Source organism: Ursus arctos, unplaced genomic scaffold (genome assembly GCF_023065955.2).
Source record: "Ursus arctos isolate Adak ecotype North America unplaced genomic scaffold, UrsArc2.0 scaffold_1, whole genome shotgun sequence".
NCBI lineage: Eukaryota > Metazoa > Chordata > Mammalia > Carnivora > Ursidae > Ursus > Ursus arctos.
This window is the reverse complement of record NW_026622763.1, coordinates 60008669-60029586: the sequence shown is the minus strand read 5'-3', so window position 1 is coordinate 60029586 and position 20918 is coordinate 60008669. Positions and strand designations below refer to the sequence as shown.

At 36.5% G+C, this 20918-nt stretch overlaps 1 protein-coding gene across 8 annotated transcripts in view; it reads right to left on the bottom strand.

The window, feature by feature from the left end:
* Positions 1-803: 803 nt before the first annotated feature.
* ITPRID2 (ITPR interacting domain containing 2) overlaps positions 804-20918 on the bottom strand; it is a 37885-nt gene continuing 17770 nt past the window's right edge. For 2 of the 8 annotated variants that reach the window (XM_026492397.4, XM_048214193.2), the window contains 9 exons: positions 17023-17111; positions 14432-15640; positions 11888-11965; positions 11682-11809; positions 11130-11280; positions 9984-10037; positions 8805-9269; positions 2716-2833; positions 804-1947 (listed from right to left, as the gene is read on the bottom strand). In XM_026492397.4, the coding sequence (XP_026348182.2) occupies positions 2729-2833; positions 8805-9269; positions 9984-10037; positions 11130-11280; positions 11682-11809; positions 11888-11965; positions 14432-15640; positions 17023-17111 (2279 nt within the window). In that variant the 3' untranslated portion in view covers positions 804-1947; positions 2716-2728. Of the gene's footprint in view, positions 1948-2715; positions 2834-8804; positions 9270-9971; positions 10038-11129; positions 11281-11681; positions 11810-11887; positions 11966-14431; positions 15641-17022; positions 17112-20918 lie in introns of all 8 variants that reach the window. The other 6 variants (XM_026492395.4, XM_026492396.4, XM_048214191.2 and 3 more) reach the window with 6 other exon arrangements.

Sequence of the window (20918 nt, the reverse complement as noted above, 5' to 3'; positions counted from 1 at the left end):
TTTCATTTATATACTCTCTAGTGTATAGTCCTCTAGTGTATAGTCTTCTCTAAATGATTTGCCCATTGACTTAGTCTATTACTGCAACTTTTTTTAAAGATTTTTTTTTTAATTTATTTATTTGACAGAGATAGAGACAGCCAGTGAGAGAGGGAACACAAGCAGGGGGAGTGGGAGAGGAAGAAGCAGGCTCATAGCGGAGGAGCCTGATGTGGGGCTCGATCCCATAACGCCGGGATCACGCCCTGAGCCGAAGGCAGACGCTTAACCTCTGTGCCACCCAGACGCCCCTATTACTGCAACTTTTAATCTCTAATTTTGATTATCAAACTCCGGGTATCTTGTATTGTTAGAAATGAACTGTTAAGTGGCTACAAAGCTGAACAGTTAAGATCATCGATGCCTGTATTACGTTTAACATGGGGTCACTGGTTTACAACATGTATCATTACTATTATTAGAATCAACTAAATTGAATAATTTGACCAGAGAATAAAATAATACTTTAATGTCTGTTCTTTGGAGTTTAATAGTACATTTTAAAGGAAAGTTTTATTCAGCTTCAGATGGTAATAATTAGGACCAAAAAACTAGATGAGACCAAGAGGAATCAGTACAAGCTCTTTCTCCAGGGTGGTCTGGTCTTAACTGTATTTTTCAAAGCATCATAGAAGCCTCTTCGGGAAAAGAGAATATCAACCTATTAGGTTATATCTAATTCTTTTGGACCTTATTTGTTACTTATCAAATCTAATCCAAATTCTTCACATTGTAGTTAAAGAAAAGAAACTATTAAAAAGATGTTAGGCAAAATAAATACTTTATTGTTTTATTTTTAGAAATCAGCCTTTGTGTGATAATTCAAACATTTATAAACCTTTTAGATATTCTTTCAAAGAATACTGTTAACATCTCAACCACTTTTGATTAAAATTTCACACAAAGAAATATAATAGCTGAAAATTATAAATGCTAAAGGAATAATTCTGATAAATTTGGTTGTTACTTTACACATTTATTTAATACATACAAAACCAAATAGGAAACCACCTTCCTTTTCTTTCCCCCCCTAAAAACAAACCGTTCTCACTGGTTAAAACTGAATTAAAACCATCTATTATGAGGAGAACAAATCTAAATTACTTCCATTTTGAAAAACAAAACCAGCTTACTCATTTCTATCCATTCAAGTCAGAGGTCCCATTATTTTGGCAATACTCTACTATTTAGTCTAAAAGAAGAAGAAACATCTCCTTATAAGAAGTCTGGACAATGCAAGAAGTATAGTGTTTAACATAAGGCATGTCTCCAAAAGAAAAATACTACATAAGCTATAATAAAATTACATTTGTCTTGGTAAAGTAGCAATGCTTACAGTGTAAGAACATTAAGTAGTTGTAGGTAACCTCATACAATTCTATCCTACTGCTATTAGTAACCTCCTCAAGAATTAAGAGCAATTTTTACAACAGAACAATTTTTCTCCTTGGAAGTGACACTAATTAACAGCAGTGGAGGGCAAATCATTGGTTGCTTCAAGCTCTCAAAAAATGAATCAGTTATTGCACAGTAAATACCTCATAGAGGTCAGTGTTTTAAGAAGTTAGTCTGAAGAAATGTTATTTATAAGTTGGTTAAGTCTGAAGTTTTCAAGTTTTAAAATTAATTCTACATAGGGAATCAATTGGAAAATATTGACATACAAATAAATATTAGGCTTTTCAAATGGCTACAGTTTTGGTAGTTTAGAAAAGAAAAAAAGTCAGCAAAGTGCCTAAATTTCTATGTACGTTTTTTAAAAAGATATGTATAGGAGAAATAAACATTGTACACTGTATACAGTAGCCCAGCTCAGCAGCAAGTATCTTCTGAAGCACAAGTAACACCTCCACCAGTGTATATCATGGATAACTCCAACATCGCACAGGCAATAGGATCCATGCTAAACTTAAAAAAGAAAGAGAAGTGAGCATTAAACATCTTTCAAATATTAGTGTTAAAAGTTCTTTAAAAGGAGGATAAGAATCTTCTCTAAAAATATATATATACAAATAACATCCTTTATATATTATGATATGATTAGATATGGACCTATGGAATACTTTATTTTTTTAAAGATTTTATTTATTTGAGAGGGAGGAAGAGAGAGCGAGCAAGGAAGTGAGAGCACAAGAACGGGGGAGATGGAGAAGCAGACTCCCCACTGAGCAGGGAGCCGGATGCAGGACTCAGTCCCAGGACACTGGGATCATGACCTGAGCCAAAGGTAGATGCTTAACTGATTGAGCCACCCAGGTGCCCCAGGATACTTTTCTTTAAAAGACAAAAAAATTAAGAAAGATACTAATAATTTGTGATTAATTCTCAATCTTGGTCCATAAGTCGTACATCTGAAACACCATTATAACCAATGGCATCAAAATAATGCTCAGGTTTACAAGCCTGATTTCTTCAATTCCAGTATTTATTTGCTATAATGAAATTTGAGTAAAATAACATACTATTGATAATCCCTTGGAGGTAAATATGAGATTTGACTTGCTTGCACTTCCAATGGGGCTGTGTGAGTTTTTCACACTGCAGGATAACCTATTATATACATTCTAAAAATCAAAAATTGGCCAGAGAAACAGTCCTGGGTACTACGAAAACAAAGCATTAAAAACCAAGTAGTTATTTATATTTAGCAAACCAAAAAAATTCAGAAAAATTTACCTATAAATTCCATTTAATGACCATCTTGCTTAGAAGTAGATGCTTTACTTGAAGATACTGCTGCCAAAAGTCCACTTACAATTTCCCGTCTGATTTCACCAACAATAGACTCTTTAATCTAGAATGGAAAAAGAGAAAAATAAGCATTTAACAAAATGACTATAATCTACTTTTTCTGTTTTCAGAAAAACAAAAACAGCATTTAATTCCTACAATCAGCTAATCCATAGAAAAACCCTCATGTAAACCCTCATGAAATATAGAGAGGTAGTGAGGAATCATGTCCTTCTGTCCTCAAACCCAGGTCAGTGTATGGTCTGGTGTAACTCAGATAATTCCATTATAAAATAACATCACAATTCTTAAGTTGAGAACATTAAAAATGTTATTTTAATAAAGACTAAAAAACTTCATTTGCTTCAGGACACAAAGTAACCCAGAAGAACTGATTAAATGTTAGATTTACTTTTATGTTTTTTATCAATGTCTATTTTTGTATGGTCATCGACAGTTTACTTAGTGTTCTTACTGTTAAGAAAACTCAGTAGGAGCAAAAGAATATATCAGTATACTGCCTCTTTATACCAACTGAAAACAAAGTATCTAAAGAAGTTATATATTATTCAAACCTAACATGCACATTTTAAGTGGAAAGAAAAAATAATTTGGTACAATTTATTTTAAAACATGAAAAATATCCTCTAAACAACCACAAAGTCTTAAGAAATGTTTTTCCTTAGTGGTACGGTAGAGGTTTGTAACCTGTCTGAAAATTTTGCTTCAGATAAGGATATACAATCTTATTTTATTGTTGGAAAAGGCAAAGACTTAGGGGCAATGATAATTCCATCAAGATTTTCTTTTCCAGATGCCCAGACACTACACATGCCTGTCCACGCCTTTTTCTCTCTAATGATACAGCATCACCTCCAAATAGCTCTTTGTGAAGGCTTTAAATGTGGATTTCCTGAAATAAACTGATAATGTCTTCCCAAATTAGAACTTGAGACACTTTCAACCAGCTTTTTAAAATTCTACATTTCCACAGTTTCCTGTCAGCCTGATCTATTTCCTAAAATTTTCCTAAGTACATCCTGAACACATCTCAATTGAAGTCTTTCCAAAAATGGCTCTGTATTAATCTGTCATGCAAAACTGGTACATAATACATAGATTTATACAGAAACAAATGCTCCTTAGCTACCAACCATCTGTATTGGAATATATTTAAATAAATACAAACTTCTCTTTTTATCTTGTACCAGTATTTCTAAATTTTAAACATCAGGAAAAGTTTTTGACTTTCATAGTACTTCAGATTTATTTTTAAATGAATATGTGTTGGATACAAATATTATGAGAGTCAGAATCTCTTAGCCACAGTGTATTACAAGTACAAACACAATGTGTTGAATCAGAACCTCTGCAAATCTGTATTTACAGAAGACAATGAGTAGTATAGTCTTCCCAGTCCTGTTATTCCATGAAATATGGCAATTTTATTAACTTTCATCATTCTTTATCATTCAAAAAATAAAACAGAAGCCAAAAAGTATTCTCTGCAAACCAAAACTGTGTGCCAACATTTTTTGAGGGAACAGACATTACTGGAATAAAGCATAAAAGAAGCGTGTCCAAGGAGGATGTTATAATCTAGATGGGCACAAAATGAATATTGTTTCATAAAATATTAAGAGGAAAAATAATGTATTAATTCAGTAAAACATAAGAAAGAGAATGAGAGACCAGTATGGGCTACAAGAGGAAAAAGTAAAAACTTCTCAGAGAATGACAGACCTTAAAATCGTAGGTCATGAAAAATAAGGGCAACTTCAGGTCACAGTGAGGAGAGAAAACTGCAGCAGGAGCACCTCAGATGAGAGGGGAGCAAGAAGGAGAGTCACTAACAGACTGTTCCCACCAGGGAAAAGGAGCCTGGAATAGGAAGGGTGAGGTCAAATGGGGTGTGCTGTGCTATGAGCTACTTCAGGGAGAAAACTGGGTCGCACTTATCAATGTATCCTGGCATAAAGTAAGTGCTTGATAAATGTCTGAACACAGTGCACTAATGAGAGAGAGAAGCGACACAGAGTGAAGGTATGAGAGGGAGAGAGACACAGTATCTGACACAGAAAGTAGAAAAACAAAAGATTATAGACAGACTAGCCTGAAAACAATAAAATGCCTTTAATAATTTATTGAAGGAATAAACGTATGGACAAATACATTAGCTTCCAAGTCTTGGATGCTACAGGGAGGATGGAAGGATCAGGAGTGAGAAAACTCTAATGGGATGGATGGGAAAACTGCCCTTACGAGCACATTTTCCAAAAAGTGGTAAGACTGAACACATACTTGAGTGAGATTAAGAAAAGAATGCTCATTGGCAATAGAAGCAGACTGTTGCAAGTCTGAAGTGTGGGGTAACAGGCATCTACTCGCTGATGACTTTGTGGCAGCCATTAGAGCAAGTGATCACTGAAAGAAATTGTAGTAAGAACACAGAGAAGCTATGTATTTACCAAAATACATGATTAAAGCATGTCAGATGGACTGTAATAAAAATACTAAAAGGCATGAATCAAGCCTAGGAAATTCATTAAACAAAAAAGAACCCTCTAAAAAAGAAAAGCAATCTATGTTTATTCTTTGATGTTTAATTCTGTTGATTTGCTTCTATGGCACATGCTCATTTACTCTATGAAGTAATCTTTTTAAGTAATTGTAAACAGGTTCAGGCCACTGATTACATGCATCACAGACCACCTGGACAAATTCTAAGAGTGTAATTTTTCCCCACTACAACATATACAATCTGTGCAAAAGTGCGTTACCGTTAATCTGACAAAAGCTTTGTTATGGAATGAGTATATTAAACATTTGTCTGAAAGGACTTTCAGAGTTCTCTTTCAAAAGAATTCTACTGTATTAACACATTATAATGACAGCATACTTTTTCAAAACTTCATAAACGGTGAAATGATGAGAACAAAAACCTGACAGACATCATTGTTTTCATGCACCCACGAGCGCAGTAAGAAAACTTCCCTGAACGTGTCTGCCAAACATGCTTAATCCTCACCTGCAAAACGTTCAACCAAGGCTTAAATCCTGCCATCCTGAGGAGTGGCTTTGTTAATGGTGTCAGGGGCACAGAATTTACTGGAAAGGCAGAGTCTAATTTAATTTTCTCAGTAACTGATATAATAGCTTTAACAAGCTATTCAGTACCATGTGTATTTAAGCAAAAAGATTATGGATTTGAAATGAATGGCATCAAGACTAATCTGAATTTTATATATTTTGTAAACAAAGTTTAACAGAACACCCTTATAACTGAGCTAAGATAGTATCAACACACTATTTTTTTCAATTATAAATGGCATTGGACTAACTTATCTAATAATGTATATTTTTTAAGTGCTTCAAAATAGTTTATTTTCTTAAGTACATCAAAATTCCTCTCAACACCTTGTTTCACCTGTATATTTTGCTTGCTAAGTCCTTATCTGTAAACAGCAAAAGGGTAAATGTTAGGCCCAACTTCCTCCAAACCATGCCAAATGTTGAATTAGGGAGTTTCTAATGAACAGGTTTAGTTACAAATTCAGAAAAATTCCTCAAACATCTGCCTTGCATGTCCATTTAAATGTCTTCAAAATTATAAAATCTTTCTTATTTTATGGGAGGTTCTATGTAAATGATCAAATACTTCTCTAGGACCAAGAAACAACCATCTTTTCTGTATGCTACGTTCTATCAGCCAAAGAATCAAAATGTTCTAGTCTAGGAATGCTTTACTCCTCGGAAATTACTCACAGCACAAATCAGGCCACCTATTAACAACTTTAAAAATGAGGACCTAAGTGTGCATTAAGGGAATATTTACGTCAAACAAGCAAAATTAAGTCGAGTTTTCAAGGGAAACTTTCAAACTACAGCAAGCTAAAGGGAGCAAAAATATCACATTTCTAGGGGAAGAAAATGTACCTTAAAACTTACTTCTTCATATAAAACTTCTTAATATATGGTGTGGAGAAAATTACTTAATTTCATGCAACAATTAATCTTTGATATGAAACATATAAATAAAAATGGGTTGTAATCATCTGCACCTAACTGAGCAAGACGGATGTACAGAGCCTGCTCCACATTAGCTGGCTACATACAATCAACTTAAAAAATTACATTTGTAGAACAAATAAATTTATAGAATTAAGACCTTTTAAACTTTAAACTGGTAATTCAAGTCATGAAAAGAAATTATAAACATGTAGTCTCTTTTGCTATAATGCTGGTTTTGAAAATGTAAATTTGTCTCAACATGACTGAAATATTAGGAAACAACTTGAGTATAATATAAATTTCACATCTGCTTATGTGCAGCTTCATCTATAAGAATTACTGGGTGAATGCAATTAACTGCATTCAGCTGAACCTAGGAGCACAGTACACAAAATATCTACCAGCTTTCTCAGTTCACTGTGTCACGAGCCACACCTACTCACATCTGGTATTAAAACTTTCTGCTGGATTTCATCTTTCTCTTCTCTGCTACCTTGCCATACTTCACAAGCTGCAACCCTTCCAAAGCCCAGTTCCACAAGCAAATTTCAGGTATTTTTCAAGGTCAAGTACCATATATACTGCAGTATTTATGTATTTCTTAACCATTTAACATGTGTAAGATTGTGTTATTTTTGTTAGGTTTCTATCCTCTTTTAAATATGTCGCTTACAAAGTTTTGGTTATGCTTCTAATCCTATTTCCCCCGTAAGCCCTGTGGTTATTACTGCACCAATGTGCACAGCACAACAATTTTTAGGAATGTGTATATATATATATATCATACCATAGTAAAACTGTATTTATTTTTACTGTACTTCTCAAGCTACTGTTATGCAGCTATGAATGACGGCACCTCCTACCATGAATTAATCTCTGGACCCAGAGGATCAATGGCCCTTTGAGAGAAGATTCTGGTCTGCTGCCACCATTCTTGATCTATAATCACTACAAATTTGTTCTATATTACTCACAAATTAATTTCAAAAATACATTAGGTTCATATAGCTGCATTTATTAGAAATATGCAGATTAAAAATAGGGAGCCACTAACCCTAATTTCTCTGGCCTATTTTGACCGTTTCAATTTCTAAATTCTTGAATACATTATACTGCATGTTTTTCTGTGTAATTTTTTGATTGTTTCCTGAATTAGTCTTATTTACCTTTCTACTAGTCTTTAAACTTAAGGATTTCATGTCTTATATGTATTTTTCTTTTATATCTTATAGAGCAACATACTCATTAAGACTCTTATGAAGTGACTTTTTTTTTTTTTTAATGTATAGGATATCCCTCTTTTTAACCAATGGAAAGATTCTTTCTCATCATGGGTTTTAGTGTCAGTGGGAAAGAGCTACAGATAATTATCATTCTTCCTTAGTTACTCTTAAGAGAATAGATTAAAAAAAAATTCAACATCCGTAATTTTTATCCTGTGCAATCTATTACATTTTGTACCCAGACACAGTGCAATTTGGGAAGAAAAGGAAAAAATTAAAAAGCTATCAAAAATTCTGATCTGTACTCTCACTTTGTAAAATATATTTATTCCTTCTTATTGCCTGATCTTAGTGTCCAAAACAGCTATTTTACTAATTTTCTCAATGAAATTTTGACCCGTGACTACTAATCTTCCTAATTTTTTGCAATCCTTTTGGTAACCTAGAACTATGGTTAAATGCTTCAGGTTTACACATTGCTATCACCCAAGGTAAACCTTTTTCTTATCTTTGAACAACTCATGTATCTTCCATTTATCTCCACCACCCATCAAGCCAAATAGATCAAATTCTTTAATACTTAATATTTCACACTGGAGTATAGAATCTGCAGAAATGCCATTAGAAACATATCTTAATAGACGTGAGCTAGATCAATGGGAAAGCTCTCTGAAAATTTAATTTAAAAGCTCTCTGAAAATTACTGAATACAGTGAATCAAAGGAATATCTTATAAATAACGTTCAAATAAAACCTCCTGCAACACATACTGCCAAATAAATAAGCATAGATTTTACTCACCTCCCGTATGACTTGCTGCAACTCATCTTGCTCCACATTTTTATGCATTTCCTCAGCAGCTGGCATTAATGGGATTTTTCCATTCCCTTCTTCCACTTGAGATTTAGGTCCTACAGCCTCCAAGCCTTCTTCGGCTGCTCCAACTTCCTCAGAACTTTCCACATCTGGAGGTGTCTGCACAGAGCCCATTCTAGAAGGAGCAGTGGGTGTTAGAGCCACTGATGCTCGGAATACTTTCCTGCTTGGTACCAGATGGGTCTTGGGTTTGCCCACTGAGTCACCAGAAGGTATTCCAGTTCTTCTATTAGCATGAGATGGACCAGAACATACAGAGGATGACTCTGATGTTGCTTGGGAGAAAACTGATTCTGAGCTTTCTCCAGGAGGAATTTCAAATCCCATTTCTCCAAGTCCCATGCCCAATTCAGACTTCAGATAGGACTGTTCCCGCATCAGTTCAGTGACCTGGAAGTCAGAAAAATTGCATTTCTTCTCTCTTGAAATTAAGACTAGTGGTTAAAAGATTAAAATTCTAGTTGTGATTACTGCCAAAAATCACTTAACTTGTAAAGACATGATTCTAATTCATTCATTTAATAACTACTCAATTTCATTTGCAAAAACATCGGAAAATGTAAATTCATGGTGAGACAAAGCCATAAAATACATAACTAGACTACATGGTTGGACGAAATTTTACTTGTTACTGCATGGGTGTCCAAATTACTTGTTAATGAACAGTAACTAGTGAAAAACAAAATAGCTAATCATAATGTTTTGGCACCAAAATTAACCAGTTTCTTTAAAATATAGTAAAAATCAGACTTTTGTTCAAAAAGTAGTCATCTTACAAATCCAACTACCTAAAGGACCTGGAAACAGACTGTGAAAGCACATTTCCTCTGCAGCATAAATGAAATACTTTTTATATTGTATTACACTTCCTTTACACCATAAAGATAAATCACCATTGCAATTAACTGGCTTTCTAGTGGCCTAAGATGGCAAAAGACTTTCAGAAATGCCAAACTCACTTCCAATCAATTTAGCTACCATCTAATTCTGTATTTAAAAACAAAAACATTTCATCTACACTGGGAAAACTGTGTGTTTATGAAATGTTATTATCATTCCCTTCCCCAGTGATTTGAAAGGAGAGAGGCTTACTGGTTCCATTACATTCAATGGAGAAGGGCATGACAAGTTATCAGCGCTTCTACTGCCACACATTCCCTGAAAAAATAAGAACAATATAGATGTATGTATGTATGTATAAATTACTTCTTCAAAATGCACGTGTTTCATAATAAAATGAATTGGCTAATTATTGCCCTGAAACATTCTTTTATGTCACAAAGGTCACTCTCAACTGTCATGGGATCCTTTAAAATGTGTTAATTCTGACTGAAGGTTCATAGCAGATGTTTTGATTCTCTGCTGTCACCAACACATATTTCTCAAAATAATGGACTGAAACAGTTTACAGAAAAAGATACTCACCAATGAAAACTGATAGTCTTATTCTATGCTACACACATATATGTGTGATACATATTCTTATTCTACTGATTGTACTCCATACGGGGGCACATATATGTGTGTATGGAGTCATCTACTGTTAACAAAATCAAGTATGTAGTTCAAGTAATAGCAAAGTTCACTATTTCAACATTTCAAAACAATTTATTTCACAACTGCAAAGATAATAGCAAAAATAATCAACTGCTGAGGTTTAAATTTCACTCAAAGAAACATCAGAAGTTTGAAAACTGATACAAAAGAAAGAGAAGGTATTTTATTCTCTTGGGTGTTTACATGTTTTCTGCCTTTAAAAAAGATCTCATTTGATTCCTTAAAAAATATAGACTGGCAAAGAATCCAAAGTAAAGGAAAAATTTAAAAGAAATAGTTATGTATTCAAAGGCAAGAAGGGGAAAAAAGACTGAGTAAAGTATATATTTACATTCTTGGCAGTTAGTTACAGGCAGTGATTAAAATCTAAATTAGTCACATATTAATCCACTATCATTTTTCCTTTAAAACTCCTAAAACTTTATATTTCTTTATTGTAAATATTTGTATTTCTCAATTTAAAAAAATATTATTAACATTTCTCAGTATATTTCTAAATATACTAAATATTTAAGAAAAGAATCACAACTTGCACATTCAACTGATCTGTGGGAGAGGTTCCTTATACATTCTGCTTGCCTCAATGCCATTAAAATAAGTTGTTTTAAAATTAAGGCATTGGTCCTAAATTATGTGGAACATGATACATGAAGTCCTAAGTGAAAACCGCTGACAAGCCCCCAGGTGCCGTACCATGAGGGCAGAGGAGCGGAAGGGAGAAGGCATGCGCACGGCGCGGAACTGCTCCTCCAGGGCCAGCAGGCGCTCCTCCAGCTGCAGTTCCAGGTCCTGAAGTTCCATGCGGACCGAATTTCTCAAACTCTGAAGCTGATCAACTTCATACCTATTGGTTCGATGACAGGCACAGGGTTGAAAAAAGCAGTTTGGAGATTCACATTCACCACTCTCTCACAAGCCATTAGAAGGTACAGAGATGGCCAGTTCTAAAAATTAGCACGACAGCAACTGCCACAGGTGTGACCAGTAGGACAAATGGTCTTTCTTCCTCTACCCACTCTCCCAAATATTCCAAACTAAAAAACAGATTACAACCACTGTCTTTCTTAATACACTGAAAGCAGTTTAATTAGTAAAACACTATGCCTAATTTTATTTACAGTGATTCACAAAATAAAAGGTACACAACACTAGACATAAAACCAAGCTTTAAAAAAAAAAAGGTGACAATGCTTTTTTGGAATGAAAAATATTTTGAGTTACATGAAGACAAAAAAAACCTTTTACCTTTCCTCCTCGGTCATATGATGATAAACCATGGTTTGCTGTCGCAGCATTGCCAACTCTAAATCCATCATTTGCGTTCTAAATAAATTCAGGCTCCGCCTCATTACCTGGAGCTCCTGAAAAGTATTCTAAAATACAGTATGACAAAATTATACTTCTAAATAATATAATTACTTTGTAACACAAAGATCTAAATAAGAACTTACTTCATATAGAGGTAGAACAGATGATTTCTGAGTACTATATGGAGCAGCAGCAAGATCAGGTCCTCTCGTCATAGGGTACTTTAAAAAAGTAAAAGTATGATTACAAATTAAAGTGGTTATTTCCAAATTATCTAAGGCGTTAAAAAGGTAGAATTTAGGGCCTATATGTTTTTCTCTTTAAGGCAAAAACCACCACCACCACCAAAAAAAATCCCACTTCATTTTGTAAGCAGGAACCAAATCAGTCCCCAATGCCACCTAGATTACTCCTGTTTCAGGTATAAGTCAGCCTATTTGGAATGAAGAAGAGGCCAAGAAACATGTATCATTTAAATCTTTGTCTTACAAGACTTCCCTCTTGCCTTAAGAAAGTAGAAAAACAAAACTCAAAAATGTAGAAGTGATAACAAATTCTGAGATTACAGGAAATTACTGAGTTGGCTGGAGAGAGTAGCAAGCAGTCATCACACTTGTAGACATTTAAGCACCTACTGTATTGTCACTATTTTAGACAGTGAAGAAAAAAGACAAAAGAAGACAAAAAGCATTCCCAGCCTTCAAGTGTTCTCAGTGTAAGAAAAAAAAAAGTGAGAAAAAACTTAAAATGTTGGGGGGGGGAGGGGAGTGCTATGACGAAACAGAAAAATCTAGATTAGGTGAATAAATGATCCCAGCACTGGTGACACCTGAGCTGAGCCTTAATAGTAAACAGCACTTGGTCAGGCAAAGAAAGGCAAGGGTGGGGCATTCCAGGTTAAAAAACAAAAAACAGTCGCATTTGTAAAAACAGACACCTAGGAATGCACACTTATTTAGAGGCCTGCATGCGGTCCAGCACAGCTGGCGCACACACACACAAAGAATGAGCCTGGAAAGACAGGCAGAGACCAGGTCAAGAAGAGCATCTGTCTCTTGGGGGTGGCGGGATGGTGAGAAGATTAATTAGCTGTTACTAATGGGACATCCAAGAGGAGATGACCACATCGAGAACAGAACAACAAGCTGGTCTAGAAAAGTACACCATTAGGGTGTAGGAGGACAGAGCCCTGCAAACGCCGTATTTCAGATAATTACAGCTGAAAGGTTGGATATCTCGCTCACAGATAAAAGTAACTATACGATGTATAAGGAGAAAGAAGAAATACCCACATTCTGGTTAGACTGGAAATCATTAGGAGACAGTTGTCATGAGGATAAAATCTATATTTAAAAGAAGGTATACTTGGGGCACCTGTGTGGCTTAGTCTGTTAAGTGTCAGGCTCTTGGTTTCGGCTCAGGTCATGATCTCAGGGTCCTGAGATCGAGCCCCACGTTGGGCTCTGTGGGGTCTGCTTGAGATTCTTTCCTCCTCCCTCCTCCTCCCTCCCCTTCTGCCACTCCCCCCATGTTCTCTCTCTCTCTCTCTGAAAAATAAATACATAAAATATTTAAAAGAAGGTATACTTTGCTACATAACTTAAGAAGCTGTGACCTGCGATGCCTGGGTGGTTCAGCAGGTTAAGTGTCTGCCTTCGGCTCAGGTTATTACCTGGAGCTCCTGAAAAGATCAAGCCTCATATCGGGTTTTCTGCTCAACAGGTAGTCTGCTTCTCCCCCTCCCTCTGCCCCTCACCCCCACTCATGCTCTTTCTCTCTCAAATAAATAAAATCTTAAAAAAAGTTGCAACTTTCATTTTTACTTTCCTAGTGGCTTCCTGTCTGTTGTGTCATCATAAGAGATATATTACATACATTCTAAGCTTCCTGACTCCCAGCTGAACACTGTGATCATTACATTACACTGTCATTTTTATTTCCTCAACTGTCTAAATACAAGTAGCTTGGAGAGAGATTCAGAAAGGAAATGTGAAATGCAAACCTAAAGACAATTTAGTTATTTTCAAAGTTTTGGGGAATTATTTCCAGCCCACTTAACGTATCTGAGAGCAATAATTTTAAAAGTGACAAGACACACAGACTATTTTTATTCAAATTAACACTTTACCTGGTTTTTTTCTTTTCTGGGGTAGTTCCAGTTTCTGAACCCAGTGGAAGCAGACTCATTCTGTGCCAGGAGACCAGCACCAGGAGTCAGGAGATGGAGGGGAAAGCTTAGAGAGCTATGAGCAGAACCAGGAGAACGCACGGCGACACAGAAGCTGAGGGGAGGGAAGCTTAGAAAGGAAAGAGGTGGTAAACACAGTCAAATGGTAGAGAAAAGGAGAGGAAAGTATTTGAGAGTGAAGATTTTTTAAATAATAGGGACAACCTCGCTAAGGAAAAGACCAGGGAGAAGAGGCTAAAGAAGGGAGGCTACCTAATGAGCAAAATCTCTTCTCCAGAAGGGAGGGAGATTATGAACAGAGAAATCAAGCTTGTTCAGGACTAATTATAGCTTCTCCCTTGAGACAGGAAGGCAGAGTATAGGAGAAGGGCAGGTACACGTAAGTTTAGGCATGTAAGAAAATGAAGCTGAAGTGGATCCTGCCTGATGGGACTTAGCTTCTCAGTGAATTAAGAGGTGCTCAGATCAATAAAAGAAAAAAAGATCTTTTTTCTCATACCTGTGAAAGATTCTGCAGTGAGTTTCTAATATCATGCAATACTCTTCGCAACTGCATTTCGATGGCAGAAGGAGGGTTCACAGAGCACGCTCGGTAAGGGTAGGCAGCATGTCTATGGGAGTTAGGACACCCGAAAGGGGCAGTGAAGGCACTACAGGTGGCGCCTGATATGTTGGGAACACTGTGAGTGCTCAGAGTTCTCATGTGCTCACACAGGGGCCTCTCCTGCCACTCGGAGTGGACAGAGTGAAGGGAACAGGTGGACTGAGATACAGGTGCTGGAGCATACAGTGAACAGGCAGGAGTCCTTCGATGATGGCATTCCTCCGACCGGTTCACCTCGCTCTGAGGAGCTTCTTTCTTCACAGATGACGGAGAGATGAAAATAGTGGATTTAACTAAAGACTGACCATCGTGCTCAATTGCCTCTTTTCCTAATCCCTGTTCCTCTTCAGGTGTGTACTTATAGGTGAAGGAAGGTGGACTGCATCTGGTCTCCTTTCCTGGGGACAACCGGACATTGACAGAGGATACAACTCTTACTGGGCTCAATAAGGTGGTTGGTAAAGACTGAGACCTTCTTAGAGGATAGCCGGCTTTTGCAAATAAGTACCTCTGTTTTAAGAGATCTTTCGATTTTATCAAGCTACGTCCTACTCTTTGATGAGACAGACTGCAAACCTTCATTTGAGCTCTTTGCAAAGCTGTATTAACTCTGTCCACAGAAGATGGAGGCCCAGTTGTATTTTCGGAGCCCTTCTCACTGCATCTAGCTTCAATAGAAGCCAGTGATTTCAGAATATGGTGTGTGGTATAGTGGGCAAATTCATATTCACTGCTTTTATCCACATCACTTTCAGCACTTGCTTCCCTCAGCAGGTCCACTGGCTGTGCTGGAGACAAATCCTCTCTCATTTCAGTAATTTCAGTAATGTGATCTCCTGTGCTACGGGTGGACTGTGTGTTTCCTGCATTCTCCACAGCCTCATTTTGGGGGAAATCCTGGCTATCTGACCTTTTCTTATCGGCAGCTGTTGCTGCCTTCTCTCTTCCCTTTTGAAGAGGGATGAGAGACTCCTCCTCTGACTCATTAAAATAAGGCTGGTCTTGTGCTGTTGGTGTGACAAGGTCTTCACCAAATGATGTGACTGTTGTCTCACTGTCACAACTATCAGCACTACTCCCCATGGCTTGCAAGGACTCAGGAACCTGTGGAAGGAAAACAGGAAGACGGAAAATTCAAGTAAGAAGTATCATTAACAAAAATACCAAACTGATGTGATGCTTCTATATTTCAGGGTCTCCCACCTCGGTTAGGGCCCTGGCACTACTCAAAACTGTTTTCACTGCCCCTAATTGGCAACCCCTCCACTTTTCCATAAAGATTATTCCAAATCTTTACTATTTTCCTTAGGTCCCTTTTTCAGCACCCATTTCCTTTTCTTCCAACACATGACACTGAATCACTGAGAAGATGGACAAACGTTTCTTAACTTTCTTCCCCAACGGCTACAAATGTTCCCATATCTCTCCCCACCATTCCTTCCTCTCTATTCTGAAAGAAAACTATCCTTTTTTTCTAAGCTAATCCTCCAATCTGTGTGTCCAATCACATCCTCTCCAGGACTAGGTTATCTCTTCACAATTTCATCCCAGATTTTCCTGCATCAGACTGTCCTCTTAAGAGCTCTTTCCCTTAGCCAAACAACTTCCCTGAGTCATTCCCACATGAAAAAGACACAAAGACCTATCACCCTTATTTGAAAAAGGAGTCAACATTCATATCTCCTCCTCACCATTGTCTCCATTCATGTTTCTGCCTCATTTACTCCCTCAGAACCACTCACTCAACCACTCACTTTCCAAAAAGACAAATTCTTATCTTCCCATGCTCATGTCCACAGATTTCCTTTTAAAAAAAGACTCTCCAACTCCCAGTTGTTCTGCCCAATGGATCATTCTTTCTGAGTCTCTTTCTCCTGTCCATGTACCCCTCAGGTACTAGGCTCCTAGAGGCTCTTTTAAGTTCTCTTTTTCTCTTACTCCACTTTTCTTTAAAATTTGCTTATAATAGATATTTTAAACACTTTCAAGATACTTCTGTACCTTTGCATACAAGTGTTCCATGTACTATACACAAATTGTGAACTCCTTAAGGATAAAGATGTGCCTGTTATCTGGGTTATCTAACACACTCTAGCATAAAAGTCATATAATATTTAGCAAGCTACATAACACACTTATTGTTAGTTATTAAATAAACAAAATAATTATGGTAAAATACAGAAGCAATGATTGGAAAACAGAAGAATTCCAAACAGAATAATGATCAAAATAACGTCTTTTAACTGAAAGCCCAAAAATAAAGGAGAAGCTCTCTTTGTTTCTAAATGTTCAGTCTGAAAAAGATATATAATTAGTGAAAACCAAAACATGTACTCAAATGCTTAGATAACATCCACATCCTGGCATTTTTATTCTGTCATTTGAAAAATAAAGATTAGGCTGATTCAGTCTTGAAATATATAGCTACTGAAAAATCACCCAAATATGAAGTTAATCACAGAGCCTACTACAATAGAAATTTTTACCTGAAGATGATTAAGGGAGAGGCAGTCTGTCGAATCTTCAGCAAAACCACTGCTATCAGAGTGCTGACTTGCAGTACGTAATAGATGATCTACCGAAAGAAATATCGTTAGGCAAAACTGCTAAATATGACTGCACTGAAAGGAAAATAGTACAGATATATGATTCTTAACAGATACACATATTGATTCCTTCTTAGAAAAATATGCATCACTTATGCAAAATGTGGCTTCAAAGGACGGGAGGTTAACTTGAATTCGTCCCAAAATGGAATCAGATCTATTAAAAATTCTCAGTGTTCAGTTCCTAATTAAGTTCCAGTGTTAATATATTTTGGTAAATCCAATTAATATCTTATCTTTGGAGGACAAATGGCTGAAATAAAGGATCATACTAAATAAAAACAGAAATCCCAAAGTAAACCACTTCCATTAGTAGATATGTAAAGATATTTAGCAGATAAAATGAGAAGTTTAAATGTAGTATGTAAACAGTTCTATATCTTCCTAATAAGAAAATAAGAATATAACTAAGGTGCCTATAAATTAAATAATTTGCATGACAGTACTTAAATGCTTCTGATAATTTCAAATGATGCAAACATTTTTAAGTCATGAAACAATGAATTCCTAACAACTGCATGAAATTCAAATACATTCAACTGGTACATAATACTGTGAATCTTATAAAAACCCCATCTGGTTTTTGGCCTGAAAACTCTAATCCCTGGTTAGTATAACCTAAAAACACTTTTTAAAGTAAAAAATCCTTGGGGCGCCTGGGTGGCACAGCGGTTAAAGCGTCTGCCTTCGGCTCAGGGCGTGATCCCGGCGTTCCGGGGTCGAGCCCTACATCAGGCTCCTCCGCTATGAGCCTGCTTCTTCCTCTCCCACTCCCCCTGCTTGTGTTCCCTCTCTCGCTGGCTGTCTATCTCTGTCAAATAAATAAATAAAATCTTTAAAGTAAAAAATCCAACAAGGCACAGCAAGAATGATCACATGCCCATCCACACTGTAAGTACAGGAGAGACTTTACAGCTATTATATTTACTAGGGGAGAAGCTTCATGAGAAGGTCAAGTTCTGCAGAACTTCAAAGCACCAAGCTAAATAAAGTGTGTTTACCAAATCCACATTCAAGATTTGAATGATAGAACCTGATAATATGTTTGAATAAAATCCAAAATCAATTAAAATTCACCTGACTTTGAAAACTATCCCACTGTAGCCTCAGGTTCAATGTAGAGCAGCACAGAACAACATAATTTCTTCTCATTATAATTTAGAATAATTCTGTAATATTGTTTTGAAGTTAACAAAACTGCATAATGAGATATAAGAAACTGATCCATACCTTTGATAAGTCTAGGTAAACTGGAACAGTCGTGAAACTGAACTGTAATAAGGTGTCACCATAGGTACTAATTACACACTATAGCAACTGAGAGAATGATTAACATCTTACATCAGAGCAGTTATCACCCTAATTATGTGTTTGCATGTCTTTTTTCTTTTTAGACTATGAGTGTTCAGAAGATAGAAACCTCGTTTACTCTATTTTGTATCCCAGTACCTAGAACAATTGAACAATAAAAAAGGTTTGCTGAATGAATCAATGATAACTTTCTCCGTAAAGCAACAGTAAAATTAAACAGTCACTTAAAGGATTTAGAAGTGATACTGCCTATCTGGTTGGGCAAAGGGCAACTGCTGGAGGGCCTGGGCAGGCCACAGTGACCAGCTCTGCTCAGGTTCTCTCTGCTGAGATCTGTTTCATCTGCAGTGGAATACAGTCTGTGCTGAGTTCACCTCTGTGGTCAGCCTTGAGTTCACATGCACTAGGTCAGATCGTAGACGACGCAGGCTTCAGAGCAGGTGTTGGGCAGTGGAAAGAACAAGGAGGCCTGGGTTCAAGTTCCTACTTTATCACAATAAGCAGTAACTTCTCTCCTCCACAAAACAGAATAATTCTTCTATCTCACAGGGTTACTTCAGGAACTAAATAGGGTGTAAGCGAAACTATTCTGTAAACTGTAAATCACAATCGATGCTCTTTAGTCACACATTTCACAAAAAACACAGTTCTCCACAGAAAAAGGTAGAATTAAAAACAATCAGACCTCTGTCCTAGCTGAAGAGATTAAACATTTTTTCTAATTAAAAACCAGGAAGTTAGAGCAAAACATTAAAGTGAGAACAAAACAAAACCTAGAATTTGTATTTGCCCAATATCATAAAGAAACAAACAGAATACCTGTATACTCAACAAGACTAATGAAAATCTGTACCTCTCTAATAAGGAAAATGTGAATTGCTCTCAATATAGTTTACTGAATGTCAGCTGTGACAAAAGTTGAGTCACTAAACCTCTCTGGGCTTCAGAACTTTTTTTTGTAAGAAAGAGAGAGAAGGGGTGGGGGGTGGGATGCGGAACAGAGGGAGAGGGAGAGAGAATCTTAAGCAGGCTCCACACCCAGCATAGAGCTCAATAAGGGGCTCAGTCTCACCACTCTGAGATCATGACCTGAACTGAAATCAAGAGTCAGATGCTTAACTGACTGAGCCATCCAGGCATCTGTACGCTTCAGTATTAAATCCCAGGACTGGATATGAGTTTAAGATTACTGTAACTTCAAAAGTCCTAGGACAAAAATGCTAAGTATTTTTATGTATGTACTATATGCATTTTTACTAAACTTGTGAAATGAATATTTTACCAGTGGTTCTAATTCTGTAATCACAACTAGTCTAAGATATTTTCATATCATATTATCAGAATGTGACAGGTTATATTCAAAAATGATGAAAACACTATATTGTTCCCTCTCCCGCTCATGCACATACAAAACCACTTTACTGTTAATTTATAAAAATGTGATTCATAGAAATGTTAACATTTTTACTTATACCACCAGAAATAAGAGACCTCTTCTTATTGGTAAGAGGGAGAAACTCAGATGTGAACCACATTCTGTCTTTTCTACAAGGAGCTTGCTCTTAAAAGATCCTGAAGTATTTATATACTGTTTTTAATTCCTTTTTTTGATGCAGGGCAAGCAGCTTTTTCCAATGTATCCCATGTCAACCTAACTACAGGAAAAATGTCTTGATGGCTGTGAACCATGCCTTATAGCTCAGAAACACATGCATATATTTATGGACTTAAAAAGGTAACAAAATTAAACAGGAAAGTTCTTTTTGTGTCTGACCAGAACTATAGTGACCTACCTTGTTTCTTAGTACCACAACACAATAAAAGAAAAATTATATGCAAATTGTCCCTTATGAAGTCATTTCAGAGATCAGAAGAGAACAAACATGCAATTTCCTATTCTAGGAATGTACATATAAATCCGTGTTTAAAAAAAACCAGGGTGGTTCAGCATGTGTAAGCTGTAAAAATAACAGTCCTACCTTCAGTGGTCACTTTAACTTCTTTACTTCCTCTCTTCTTTTCTCTAAATCTCAAACGCTTTGTGACTTTAAACATCAGACATGTTTTTCTTGTTGCAAATTAAAAGTGAAAGAAATGGATTCAAAGGTTCTTTGGTCAATAATTAGTAATTCAAGAGAAGAATGGTATCTACAGCCAGTCACCTTTGATCCATAGTTTGAATTTAACTTAACTAGCTTTAAGCAGTACTGAGCACTTGGTATTTTTTGCTAGAGGCATATTCATGTACATATTTAGGAGACATGTTTAATGAAAAGCAGAGGTGGATAATACAAGTATGTATTTTGGGGCGCCTCGGTGCCTCAGTCAGTTAAGCATCCAACTCTTGATTCCGGCTCAGATTACGATCTCAGGGTTGTGAGATTCCGCACTGGGCGTGGAGCCTGCTAAACATTCTCTCTCTTTCCTCTGCCCCTCCCCACCTGGCTTGCACATGCACTTCCAAA